This window comes from Puntigrus tetrazona, chromosome 1 (genome assembly GCF_018831695.1).
Source record: "Puntigrus tetrazona isolate hp1 chromosome 1, ASM1883169v1, whole genome shotgun sequence".
NCBI lineage: Eukaryota > Metazoa > Chordata > Actinopteri > Cypriniformes > Cyprinidae > Puntigrus > Puntigrus tetrazona.
The window spans coordinates 20,647,891-20,662,614 of NC_056699.1; the positions used below are offsets into that span (position 1 = coordinate 20,647,891).

The following is a 14,724-nucleotide window of genomic DNA, read 5'->3' on the forward strand; positions in this document are numbered from 1 at the left end:
TTAATATTTAATTTTGAGTCAAATTAACAAATTCTACCAATTCTGTCTTTGCTTTCACTACTCAATCAGAGCTGCTTTAAAAATATATAAAATATATCATTCGCGTGGGTTGCAAGATAATGACACAGCCTTCGGGGAAAGTGCATTAACATCACAGTATTTATGATTCTGCTTAATTTCTGCAATAACATTATGAATATATTGTCATAACTAATAATTAAACCCATAAAGTTAATTTATACATAAGCACATTTATACATACTAAGTGCACTTAAACTTGCATTAAAAGCAGTACACAACTCAAGACACAAGTTCTGAGTATACACCTGTGTCCATTTGTCTTGCAGTGTAATAACTGACTAAAAGACCAAGCCAAATATTGAGAATGGAATAAAATTCTACATTGTGCTGACTTCATTACTCACTGTAGTTCAAGGTTTTTCAGTCTTGCCAAAATGTATTCTTGCAGAAATTACATAAATGTTTAATGATAAACCCCTTATGAAATACCCGATCCCTCGTTACATGACCTTTTTAATATTAATATTTCAAGGGCACAATGCAGGAATAGTAGTATTATATTCATTCGCTCATTAGTTTATTGATTCCTGAGGTGGAGCACTGTAGTGATCTTCAGATTGTAAGAGGACCATGCAAAGCTCCACTCGCTGTCTCAGTGGGACAGCATGAACAATGTAATTAAATTCATTAGTGGAGTGAAGCAGGCGGCTCCTTCAATCAGACTTTATGATGTGGCTACAGAAACAATTCACCTCTTGAAGGATGGGAAATGGATTTGTTATGGCAGAAGCCCCTGCAGGGCCAGAAGGACACTTGCTTGAAGAGAGAGCAGATATTTTGAGGACCAAATGAAACTGACAGGATGGGGAAGCGGCTCTACACACAAAACAGTTTGACAAACCACAGCAGAACGGTAAAAGCATAAGAGAGCGTCACGAGACACTGCAATGATTTTACATGAATTGCGGCAAAGGCAACTTAGTCAACATACAAATTTTAGGACTTTTAAAAAAAAAAAATTCACACTGCAGAGCACTTATGCCACGAAGACCTCATGTGGTGTCCTTGCTCTGCTGGAAAATGTGTTGCCTGGGGTTTTCTATCTTGCTGCAGATGCATTGCTTGCCCAGAGTGTCTAAGCTTGTTGGTGACATGACCAAGATTTTGGTGTCCTGACAGTGTTTGGTGCTTTTGGGTGTGCTGAATGCTGTGTGATTTGAATGACAAGCAATGTCTTAATGAATTAACATAATGAATAAAAACATAGCCGTATAACTGTTTGTGATATAATTGCTTCTCCACTGTTCTCTTTGTTTCTGTATGCATGAAATTAGGTCAGTCACAATGTCAAAATGACTAGCCGCTCTTGCATATGCATCTATATAATCTATGTTTTATATATCCATCGTGACATCCATATATTTCAGTCAAACATGCTTTAAATTATCAATTTAATATTTCTCTTTGGTCTTCATTTTTGTTTTTTCAGGTGGTGAAAATGATGATCATCGTTGTGGTGACCTTTGCCATCTGCTGGCTGCCATACCATGTATATTTCCTCGTTACGGGGTTGAACAAGCAGCTGGTTAGATGGAAGTTCATTCAGCAGATCTATTTGTCAGTCATGTGGCTTGCCATGAGCTCCACCATGTACAACCCCATTATTTACTTCTGCCTGAACAGCAGGTAAGACTCATCTTAAAGCATGGCACAGAGATTTATTACTCAAAATGCATTTTGTCATAGCAACATGAGTGACGTTCCCTCTGTTTACTGCATGAATAGGCCTTATCGTGCAATAATGGAGACACTTGAGATGTTCCTCTTTTTGTGAAGTATTACTCATAAATCAATGATTGAAACGAAAGTGTTATTAGCAATCGGTCCCAATGAAGGACAGTAAACAGGCTTAAGATGATGATGTGTGAATTTCCTTTTTTAGCAATAATCTCAACATTGGCAACGCAGAAAAATGTTGGGTCTAAAATGTAGACCCAAGATTGCATCCACATGATCCATAAATTATTTCCTATCAAATTAATTTAGTAAATTTTATCCTGCACTCTTCTCTGAGGTCTCTGGGGTAAAGATTTGTTGTTGTTTTTTACGGCGGGGCTAAACAGGCAGCGTTGTGTGAAGAAGGCGTTGATCTTCTTCAGCAGAGATAGTGTTTAGCCACACTATTATGTCAAGTGGCACATTACACAAGCTGTCATTTTGGCACATCCAGTATAAGCTGTTTAAAGAGAAAGCTTTGACCTCTGAAATGTACAGAATGTTTTTATAGCACAATGGCCTCTTATATGTCAAAAGACCAATGGAATTTTGATTTCATATATGCTGATATTTTGTCCCATGGAATGTGGCGTTTCTTAAAAGTTCCTTAGCCAGCAGCTGAGAATCACATGTGTTTTATACATGTTTTATACATATAGATATTGTTTTTTGTTTTGTTTTTGCATGCTGAACAGTGTTATTTTGGTTTTAGAAAACAAGTGTGATTGCGCTCCTAAAAAAAACAGCTCTTTCTTGTTTTTGTTGCATTTTCTCTGCCTTTTCTTGGATTTTCATGTCACTTCCAATGCCATGTTTCTCATGATGTTTGTAGACAGCTTGTGTTTTATCTTTTTTAGCTTGTTAGCCTCCTATATATATATAGCCCTATTGATTATTTAGTTATTGTGAGTTGTTGAATGTAATGGTTGTCATTCTATTCTTTGTTTCCTGTGTTTTTTGGCTTATTGTTTGTTCTAGTTTTTTGACGAAATATCTGCACATAGATTCTTGCCTCTTTTCCCCAGCTTCAACACAACATTAGAGTTTTCACTGACATGTCTCTTTGACTAGCATATCTTTGAGTCTATATTTAGTATAAGTAAAATAATTATGTACCGTTAAAATCAGATACTCCAATGCTTTGACTCAAGTTGTTTTGAAATTGGAGATTTGTAACTTGTAGTTAAATAATTTTCAATTTAAAGTCTCTGTACTTTAATTTAAGTATGGTTTCACCTCTGTTGTTTTTTTCCAAAAGAAAGAAAGGAAGACATTTATAAAGGTGAGGGTAAATTAATGATTAAAAAATACTTTTGGGTGAACTGTATCAATGCAGCATAACAAATCTTCATTCCTGTGTATAGCTGACAGAAAATAAGACGCGCAGAAGTCGGTGTTATGACAACAGCACAGGGACTATTAGAAAGTGCTTTAGAGTCAATGATTTTGTCCAAGGTTTTAATTAAAGGAATGTTCTTGGTTCAATACAAGTTAAGCTCTATCGACATCGTCCTTGGTGTGTCGTTGATCATCACAGAAGATAATTTTCGGCATTGTTTAGTTTGTTAAAACTAAAGAAGTCATGTTTAAAGACCTCTTAAAATGGAAGAAAATGCTGTTATTAGTGTGATTAAAAAATGCACTTTTATATCCAGCTTTTAACTCCAGTCATTTATAGCCAGTACCCCTGATAACTAAAAAAGCATTGTAAAGGAAAAACACTTCACAAGTATTGCATTGGTAACAAAGTATTGGTTGTATAGGCTTATTTGTGATAGACTTTTTATGAATATTTAGGATTTGTTTAATATTAAAGATATTAATCCACTTGGACATATACAGGGAAATGCCAATGAATGTTTTTTTGGTATATATATTATTTTAAGGCTATACAAAGTCATTGGCATGAAATGGCTGTCTCAGGTTTGCTTAAAAGCTTACTGTACCTTACTGTGAGAGCTGTATAGGAGTCTGTTATATGGCTTCCCATAAAATGTAGCTAATGACCTTTATACAGCTCTGCAATTTTTTTTTCAGCACTCTGCCAGTTGTAGCCTGGCAACCGTTGCTATCCACCATTAACTTGATCAGCCTGGGACAGCCATAGCATTGACTTTATGTAAATGCACCACAGATGGAATACATGGCTAAAATGCAAGACTGGATGATATATAATCCACATATAATTTCTTCAGCTCCCATTTGGCTTAGTTCAAAATGACACCAGTACCATCGCATGACAATTTGCAACCATACGCTATTTAATAACCAGAAAATCATTATCAAACGGGAAAAAACTGCATCTGTTTAATGTACCTGGTAATTTTTGATTATTAAAAGTACATAACATAAACTTGTTATGTTGGCAGCAGACTCTGACATCTAACCTGTGATATTGGTTTTCTCTTTGTAATGTTCAGTCACTTGGACTTGACAAATAGATTTTGTTTAATGGCTTTTTTAGCCATTTGCAAAGACCTTTTCTTTCCATTCTCATTCTTATGAAAACCAGTTTGCACCTTAAGAGTAAAACACAAAATAAAGAGGTAATTGTAAAATAAACTTTTGTAGTTGCAACATATATAAAATCAAAAGATAAAAGATCATAAAGGCCTTAGAGAAAAATAAATATAATACAATCTATTTATTTCATACGAAGTATAGCACAAATACATTTACACTGTGTACTATGTAATACTTATACTATTCTAAACTGGTATTCTCAAAGTCTAATGTACCTAATGCATTTTAATTGTGTATAAGTAGTGCCCAGCTAAAGATATACTTAAGTATATTTGATTGTGCTAAAGTGGATTTTAAAGCTGATTCTGCATTTTAAAGCTGACATTCAGAGGTTATAAATCCTTGTCAGTATAGTGTCGTTAAAACACATGTTAGACTTAATATTAAGCAGTGCACATTGTGCACAAGTAGTACTCCAAAAAAGCTTAATTATAATTTTTTAGTCTCGAGTGATATGTCAATAAATATTTTAATAGATTTCAACTATACTTACTATGAAATAAATGTATTTGAAATACATAACTTTTTTTTACTGCGGTGTACAATTAATATAGCGCTTTTGCCCCTATATTTATCCAGTTTATCATCTGGTTTTGTTTATTTTCTTGTCTGTGTTTAGATTTCGGGCCGGCTTTAAACGTGTTTTCCGCTGGTGCCCTTTTGTGCGGGTGTCAGACTATGACGAGCTTGAGCTGCGGGCCATGCGGCATAAAGTAGCACGCCAGAGCAGCATGTACACACTCTCACGAATAGAGACCACCGTCGTAGCAGCGTGTGACCCCTCGGAGCCAACCGGACAACCAGGCCGGAAGAGCCTTCACAACCACCAGCATAACGGCTGCTCCAACTCCAAAAGCAAAGAAGTAACGTATATGCCGAGTGACCCAAAGGAGGAATTCTGCTGAGATGGACTTTGATGTAAGAATTATGTTGAAGTATCAAGCACAGCCATTTAACAAAACCTCATTATGTAAACTGAAATGGGGGTGTTGAGAACTGAAACGTAGACTGCTTATTTGTGTCATATCATTAATTGAAAATTGAGTTTATAACACACAAACAGCATTCTGTTTTGTGGAGCATGTCTGTCAAATAAAATTTAAGCCACCCCCAGCACTCACCACCACAAAGACCAATATTGTCCAACATCTGAGGAGCACTTTGTCCATAGCAGAAATTGTAGATAGTGGCTGCTCTTTGATGCCAATCAGGTCCTGTCCTCTTTCATCATGTGTTTAGCAAGGTTAGCATGCTATCTGAATGCCCAAGTTTTGATTTCTCCCAGGACCTGAACGCTCAATTCTTGTTAAAATATCTAATGTTTGAAAAGGTTGAGACCGATCCGGAGCTGGTAAATGAGCAGGTGTGTTTCCGGCACACGAGCTGCTTGGCTGAATCGTGTAGGGAAAATTGTTAGCTTCATATTCTCTCCCGTTTAATCTAAAACATTTGATGTAATTGAGGAGATGGTAAACCAATTGTGCATCACCTTATTAGCATAGCAAAGATCAATTTTGAAATTTGACCTTGTTGTAGACAGAGGCGATGTTTGGAATAGCTTACTAGCATATTATTACTACTGCAGTATGTATGTGCAGATTTTCTGTTTGCATGGAATGACTTGCTCATTTGGCATAGAGCACTGCGTGGGATGCTGTATCCCAAAATGCAATGCGTATTACTTTTCATGACCTTTCATTTTCAATGTGATGAAAGAACAGGCAGTTTTCTTTGTTGTTACATTGCTTCATTGGTGTGCTGATCAAATTTGTATTTGTTTCTACAATAACTAGGCATTATATGCGGAATTAAACATGCACAGAGCAAGGTCTTGTTAAAATAATGTACAAAATGTTTTTAACAAGACTTTTTGAAATATAACATACAGTGCATACATTGTTGTGCATTTGATTTGGCCAAAATACAGCACATGAAATACAGCTTAATATAACTGAAGTATATCTTGGCAAGTATTTGTTCCTGTGATGGCAAAGCTGAATTTTAAGCATTGTTACTCTAGTCTTCAGTGTCACATGATCCTTCAGAATTATTTTAATATTCTGATTTGCTGCTCAAGAAACTATCATTATTAGAATGGAAAGAATGGTTGTGTTGCTTAATAGTTTGTAGAAACAGTCATACTTTTTTTCAGGATTCTTTGATGGATACTTAAATAGAATAGCATTTATTTGAAGCATAAGTTTGCTGTAACATTAGAAAAGTCTTACTGTCATCATCGCTATAATGCATCCTTGATGAATACTGGACATATTCATTTCTGCAGCGTGGGGTTTGGGTTTTGTCTGGGTCTGTTTCATTTTCATGTTTTGTCACGGTTCCTGTTAGTCACATGCTTACCTTGCACTCATGTCTCTTTTGCTATTTGTTCCCTTGTTCTTTGTGTCATGTTCTGATTGGCTGCACTAGTCACTGTGTCATGCTTTCATTGGTTTCTTCATGTCATATGACCCTCATTGTTTTGCATAAGTAGGCATGGTTCCATTGTCATTTTGTGTATTAATGTTGTTACCTGCCTGCTGAGTGTAGTCTGTTCATGTCAAGTTTTTTTAAGCCAAGTCTGTTCTATGTCTAGTCAACTCTGTTCAAGTCAAGTCAAGTCAAGTCAAGTCAAGTCAAGTCAAGTCAAGTCAAGTCTAATCTTTGTCTGTTTGGATTATTTGAATAAAGCTGCACTTAGCTTGTCTTTAGCAGACTCGTTACAAAATACATGGCCACGAAAATGTACCCAGCAGTTTTAAGCCTCTTCGGCATTAGTCAATGCGACAGGGCTATTGAGGACTATATTGCAGTCTATTGTAATCTCACAAACAAAATTTCTGAATTACTGCTTTGTCACACTCCACATTGGTCACTACAACAGTATATTGACTTTGCATTACGATTGAGTGGGTACACTTTCACCGTGGGCATCTTGTAGGAAGAACATGACATTCCAAAGCCTGCTCTTGCCATGTCTGGAGTTATTCATGTCATGCCTGCTACGCCAAAGCCTGCTCATGTCATTTCTGCTGCTCCAGGACCTTCTCGCAAAATGCCAGTTAAGTCAAAGTTTACTCATGTCATGTCTGCCAAGCCAGAGTCTGCTAATGTCATGTCCGCTACTTCAAAGTCTGCTCAAGTCATGCCTGCCAAACCTGCTCACAAGATGGCCGCCCTGCCTGATCCCTCTGCAAGATGGCCACCACGCCTGAGCCTCGCCGCGTCATGGCCATCGCCAAAATTTCCCCAAGTGATTTAATACCCATAGCCATGCACTTTTGAACCCTATTAATTTCACCTGCTGTTGGTGAGTGTAGCCTGTTCATGTCAAGTTTGTTTAAGCCAAGTCTGTTCCATGTCAAGTCCAGTCTTTGTTTGGATGTTCAAATTATTTGAATAAAGCTGCACTTGTTGTATATTAATGGCACATAATTTAAATGCTTAAAATTAGTCAACTCTAAATCAAAACTATTACAATGTAAAATTAATCAGATAATGTTTAATATCAGCTGATTAATCAGTTCAACTGACTAGTACAAAATATGCTTAAGTATTAGATGCAGGGTGTAAGATGACTGTGGCTACATCTGCACTAATTGAAAAAGTGTTTTCATTTCAAAACGCTCTCCGTTTTGTGTTTCAGGTTTTTCTTTTCCACTCTGAAATGTGTTTTGATAATACTTGTCATGGTGACAGAGTAAACCAAAGATTCTTTTAAATTTCAATATTCAATCATGAACACAAGTATATTAACAACGGACCAACTGAATGGGGCAAACAAGACTTAAATATACAAACACAATTAGGGAGAACTGAAACAGGTGAATACACACAGGTTAGGATGAATTAAACTAAACAAGAGGAACGTGAACAAATAAGAAAAACCAGGAAGACAAAATGAAACCAAGGAGCACCGCTTGGGAGCACAGAGTTCCAAGAGGCCATGGCAGAGCAGGAAGCTTAAGGACCACAATTCCTGCCCATAGCCCACCCGGCCATGACTATATAGCCCCCCCAAAAAACATTTTTTGGGGAAGTTCCAGTTCTGTGCGATTAAGGGCTCTAGGGGGCACTCTGGAGGCCTAGGCACTGACTGAGCAGGCACAGGAGAACAGTCAGGAGGAGTGGGTACAGGAGGGTGCAAAGGATGAGCATGGAGCTGGCTGAGACCAGCAGAGGCACAAGAGATGAGGGAGAGATGAACAGGACAAGCAGAGGCTCAGGAGACAAAGGAGAACTGGATAGGATCAGCGGAGGTTCAGGAGATGAGGAAGAGCTGGATGAGTCCACTGAAGGCTCAGGTGAGCTAGATGGGACCAGTGGAGGTTCGGAAGACAAGGGAGAGCTGAAAGGAACCAGTGGAGTCTCAGGGGTGAAGAGACTATTAGTCTATTATTCCTCCTTGGACAAGATCAGGGCATGGAGGGCATGCTGGAGGCGCGGTCACTGGAGGGTGCTCTTGAGGCACCATCACTGGTAGTGCATGTCTATTATTGCACTTTTGGCTTTCCATATGGCATGCCGGTGGGTTTGGTTGTGTCTCGATCAGCGGCAAGCTTGCCATAGGAGCTGGTGTTTCTAGGCTGAGGCCAAAACAACACTGGGAGGAGATGAGTGGTCAGAGCTGTTGGCAAGGTATGTGGAAGTGAAAGAGGCACGGCTCGTTCCATAGGGTACTTGACAAGGAAATTTGAGGAGTTCATTGATTTCCTCTACCTAACGTGTCGTGCCAGCTTACCTCATTGGAAATATTGAGGAATTTCTCCACCTATGTCTCCAACGTCCGCTCACTCTGTCCGGACAGCCTGTCCTCAGCCATGTGGTCTCTGTTGGTTCTTCTGTAACGAGACGTTTTTATAGTAACTTGTCACAATGACGGAGTAAACTAAAGATTCTTTTAATTTCAGTATTCAGTCATCAACACATGTATAACATTTAGTAACATTAATAACAAGAACTGATCAACTAATTAACTGAATTAAACTGAACAAGAAGAGGAACATGACCAAATAAGGAAAACCAGGAGAACAGACAAAACAAAATCAACATATTCTGTAACAGATACAGAGGGACCACACATACGTCCTCACTGTATTCTTCTGACACAATCGGTTTATTACCAAAATGTGTTGCAATCAAACAGGCACACAACGTCATAAAATCTTGATATTTGGTTAAATTTGGGTTGCGACGTTGGGTGATCAAGATTGAACATCTAATGTAAATTTTAGGTTGTGTAACCAAAATCCATTGTTAAGTCAACGTCAAATACTGACGTCAACTCAATTTTTATTTTCAAAAAATTCATCGTCTGTCCGACGTCATGTCCAACATTAATCTGAAGTTAAATAGACATCCAGTGCCTGATGGGTTGATTTAAAATGACAACTGCCCTCATGATTTGCCACAGAACAGCTACATTTTCTATCATCGTTGCAGAAATGGAATATGAATACTGTATAAAGTAGCCTATCTTTAACAACACTGTAAAAGGGAATGCCCACATGACGGAAAAATACCGGTATAAACTTAGATATCTTATCTCATCGTACCCTCTGTGTTTTCAGATTTATCCTTTTGAGAGTGCATCTTCCAAAAAAAAAAATTCTTAGGACAAAAATGGCACCTCGGTATAGATGGAAAGCCAAAACATAGAGAAAAAAACACAGCTTCTAATGTAGACAGAGTTTGTGTTTTTCTTGTGACGTATTTCTGCAAAGAAAAATAGGTGCTATATTTGGTTTACCTGAATCAGGTAAATCACTGAGACTGAAGCTGGTGTGATTTATCTGGTCTGTTTCACTGGCATTGCATCATTACTTTAAATGGAAGTCAGTCACCTTTTTGCAGCTGGCAACTATATTCTGGGAGCAATGAAAGTGGAGCTACTTGCTTATCTGCCAACTCAGCGACTGGCACAAACTATAACTGAATGTTATTGTGACGATTATAACATATAACTTCTTATCAAACTTATGATCGCACGGTTTCCACAACAGATCAATACCTCATATTGTTTTTCTTATCATTTACCTTCAAGTTTTTCAGTTCGTTTTTCCATTTTAGCCTTTACTTCTTAGTTTTTCAGATTTCTCTGAAACTCTGCCAGGAAAGCTGGTGTTTGGTTTGTACTGTTCAATGAAGCTTCCAGCTGAGCAGCAGTGAGGGGTCTGTTTCTCAAACTAGAGACTGTGATGTATTTGTCATCTTGTTGTTGATCATTGGGTTGTCCACAATCTGTCCTGGTTAGATCTAGTTTTCTTTCTTCTTCAAAGACAGTAGTCATGGAACAGCCTTAATCTTACGTAAAAACAGACTGATGAGTTTCTAGAGCAAAAAGATGTTGGTGTCTGGCCTTTTCTAAAAATATGACAAATATCTTTCAGAAACAAACAAACCAACAAAAACTGATTTCCACATAGATGTTTCAAGTGCTACAATACATTAGAATATATTGTAATAAAAGACTGGAGAATGGATGATAGAAGTGAGGATTGCATAAGAAGTTAAAATTGTATTTAGTAAACATAAATGTTATAATATATGAACTGTTATAATATTGTAACAACAATTATTTATTATTATTATTATTGCTATTGCTATTGTCACACCTTTTTCTTTCTACAATCAAACCAAAAAGAATCAGGTTGAAGATGAAAGGAAGAATTTTGATACCTGGATGGACCTTACCTTGTTCAGACTCGAGGTGATGCAAGTGCTCCATTTAAATTCTCTCTTATCTTGTCCTTAGGTTGTTTTCCAGAGTTTGTACTTGACTCTCATGATATGCTCCAAGTCTGCTCTTGCTTGGTGTCTTTATTTGAAGCTCAGTGTTATTGCTCATATATCATAACAGGTTAATAGTTTCCCCCTGAGAATTCATATTTTGTCATTTACTCACACTGTCATTCCAACAGTGAGCTTTAAAAAAAGAACATTTGCAGAAATATGGGCTGCTGTTTATTATTATATATTTGAATAGATCAGACTCCCAGTGGACATTTGTCCAGCGTATATTATTTTCCTCCTTTCCTCCTCCAGTGTACCCATTTAGAAGCAATTATGAGGGAATCCATCACTAATAAACACAGAACAAAATCTATAGCTGGCTTAGCTATAGTCATTGACTGGTTAAGCCTAAGGTGTGCTTGCCACAAACTTGACTCTTAAGTTGTTCCCTGGAAAACATGTCTGGAGGCCTTGGTATGCTCACCCTCACTGCACCACCAATTGCAAGTTTAATGGATTTTTTCCAGGTGAGGAAAGCCAGCTGTGGCCACTCAGATAAAAACGGTTTGTGCTCACTGTTTATGCACATGTGCACCCAACACGTGTTTATAAATACATGCATAAAGCATATATGTACGATAGTATAGTGATTCTTTTAATAATTGTATGTTTGTGATTGTATTGTGGATTTTTGACACTTTATTGTGTCTTTGTCCTAGTAAAACATAGCTTTAAGGTAGAAAACTAATAATATGTAGTATTATTTTTTATTATTTACAGGAAGACATGTGTGAATTCCTGCAAATATCCTTGAAAACAGGTAATATTACAAATTTATAAAAATTAAAAAAAGGTTTCTTTAAAAGCCTTAATATTCATTTACAATACTGTTTAAAAGTGTATGGTCAGTTAGATTTTTTTTTTAAACATAATAATTGATATTATTAGTTAATTCGATAAAAAAAGTGATAATTTTGCTAAATATTTAAATATAATGCCATACTATATATGTATAAATGGCATATATATCCTAAAGAAAAAGATGATAAGAAATGTTCCTTGAGCAGAAAATCAATGATTTACGAAGGGTCTTGTGACACTGAAGACTAAACTTGCTTTTCCATCATAAAAATAAATTGCATCCAGTTTTAAAATGTTATTGTTTTTACCGTATTTCTAATAAAATAAATGCAGTCTTCATAAACATAAAAAATGTAATGGAAGTGTACATTTCACTGTATATAAATATTTAAAGAGTCATCAATGTAATGATTAATGAAGCTTTTAACATTTAACTATGGACTAAATGACCTATAGACAACCATAAGGTAATGACTCTCACAGCGACAGTTTCACTGACACCACCTTTGTCCTTTGATGTTGTTTGAACAGAGCACTTCTGGCATTTTGTGGCCTGGTTTCTTGTATCATATCAGCTCTTTAAATCACTTGCATTGCTCTGTGTCCTTTAAGTGACATTCCTTGACTCCTTCGGACCTTTTCACCTCGCCTTACGTTTACGTTTCAGTGATCATCTTGCATATCAATAACCTTTCATTTTTGCATAGCTGCACTGCTATTTTGGACAAGCTTACAACCAATGGTTTTTGTGAATAGATCAATGCACCTGCCTAGTGAATGTGCTGAGACCATTTGAAAGTATTAACCATGAATGTAGAATACGTCATGGACATCTTTTGACAGTGTTGAGCATGTCTAGTATTTTAAACTAACAATGAATGAATGGTCATACCATTATCAACTCCCTTCAGTTTGAGAGAGCACTTGTGAATGTATACATGTCAGAGCATCAGAGCATGTCCTTATTGCCTTATCACTGTGTTTCTGAATTTCATTTAAGTTAAAAAGCATTATATAACCTAAATGGAGTGCGTTCAGCAACTGTACAGTACTGTGTCGTAGTTTGTCATGCATTTTGTTGATTCCAGTGTGTACAGTTTAAAGAGACGCACTTTGCTTTTTTTCTCTTCCAAATGTTTAATTGTGTTTGAAGTCTGATGCTCAGTGGATTTTTGTTAGCCATTCCTATTACAATTTAACACAAGGACATTTGAATTATTGTTTATACTGTAGTTATGTAAGTATAACGCTCTGTACTTGTGGATGTTTGTGCTGGTTCTTACATGTATTATCTAAAACAGAGTTATTATATGTAATTAGATAAGCTTTAAGATTTTTTCATTTAGGTATAACTAAAAAACGATTGTATAATCATCAGTCATATAACTATAAGCTCAACTGTTTGTATGCATTATTAATAGCTTGTAACAAATTTGCCTTTTTTAAGCTATGGTTTTCTTATTAAAGTCTTGTGCAAACAAGCAAACGTGCCATTTGCTAAATGACTACACTGGTTTACAAGCATGCACGTTAAAGGAACAGTTGACCAAAAATGAAATTTTGCTAATAATATTTTTATCCACAGGCCATCAAAGATTAGTTCTTTGGGTCAGATTTGAAAAAATTACATCACCTGCTCACCAATTGATTCACTGCAGCGAATGGGTGCCGTCAGAATGAGAATCCAAACAGCTGATATAATAATAATTCACAAATAATCCTGTCCATCAATTAACATTTTGTGTTAAATGAAAAACTGCATATTTGTAAGAAACAAACTAAAAACATATCCGTAATAATACTTCTTTCCTGATTCCAACAAGATTACTTTTTTTACTGGAGAAAGTGATATTATGACTAGAGCTGAATGATTAGAAGTTAAAAATGTCTTTTTATTACAAATATGACACATTTAGCTTCACAAGGCTTTACCAGCTATTTGGACGCTCATTCTGATGGCACCCATTCACTGATGAGGATCCATTGGTGAGCAAATGATACATTTCTCCGAACCTTTTTTAAAAAGACAAACTCATCTACACTTAGATGACCTAAAGGGTAAAACATTTTCAGCAAATTTTCATTTCTGGGTGAACTATTTCTTTAAGGAAGCATGAAAACAGCGCTATGTATTACATTAGGTAAGTTTTTACAAGTGACTAGCTTTTTTGATAATGGTGTTGTCTGATTGCACAAGATAAGAGTGTTTATTAATTTGTGTCATGTCTTCTGTGATCCTTAACTTTTTTTTTAAGTTGAATGTGTCGAAAAGCTCTGTACTGCCAATGTTTTTGTTGGATATTCTGACTCTAGTACAAGTATTGTAATTGCCAAACTGTGATAGATGAAAATAAATGTGTTCGAAGTCTTTTAAAATGACAAATGCGAGATTCCAGACCTCATCGATTGGCAGCCTGTCGAAACACTATTTTGAAAAGAAATAATTGCTTCTGCTGTTGAGACATGTTTGTCTATAGCTGAGAAATGTAAACAAAAATCCCCTCTGGACTCAGTATGTTCATGATTTGAGTTGTAGCAGATGGGGAGGTGTAGTTTCTGAACCACTGATCTACACTCATCTAGAGGCCCTCGGAGGACTAGATGGAGTGCTTTTACGAACAGTGCAGCATCACTCATGTGTGCCTAGGATTTTTATTAAATCCGGTGTAACTCAAATGAGACTAATCCCTAACCCCCTGATAACACTTGAGGTGTATCTCTTTTCCCACTCTGAGATACTCCCTGCTGACTTGCTCTATTGGCAAAGGAATGTTCCCACACTAAAATTAAGTACCAGTACCAAACAGTGAGCTT

General features: G+C 36.6%; 1 protein-coding gene across 2 annotated transcripts in view; it reads left to right on the plus strand.

Annotated features, from left to right (window-relative positions):
• Positions 1–14,289, plus strand: part of tacr3a (tachykinin receptor 3a) — a 31,223-nt gene extending 16,934 nt beyond the window's left edge. The window contains exons 4-5 of one of the 2 annotated variants that reach the window (XM_043244275.1): positions 1,511–1,707; positions 4,940–14,289. In XM_043244275.1, coding sequence (XP_043100210.1) covers positions 1,511–1,707; positions 4,940–5,225 — 483 coding nt within the window. In that variant the 3' untranslated portion in view covers positions 5,226–14,289. The other variant, XM_043244285.1, reaches the window with a different exon arrangement.
• The last annotated feature ends 435 nt before the right edge of the window (positions 14,290–14,724 follow it).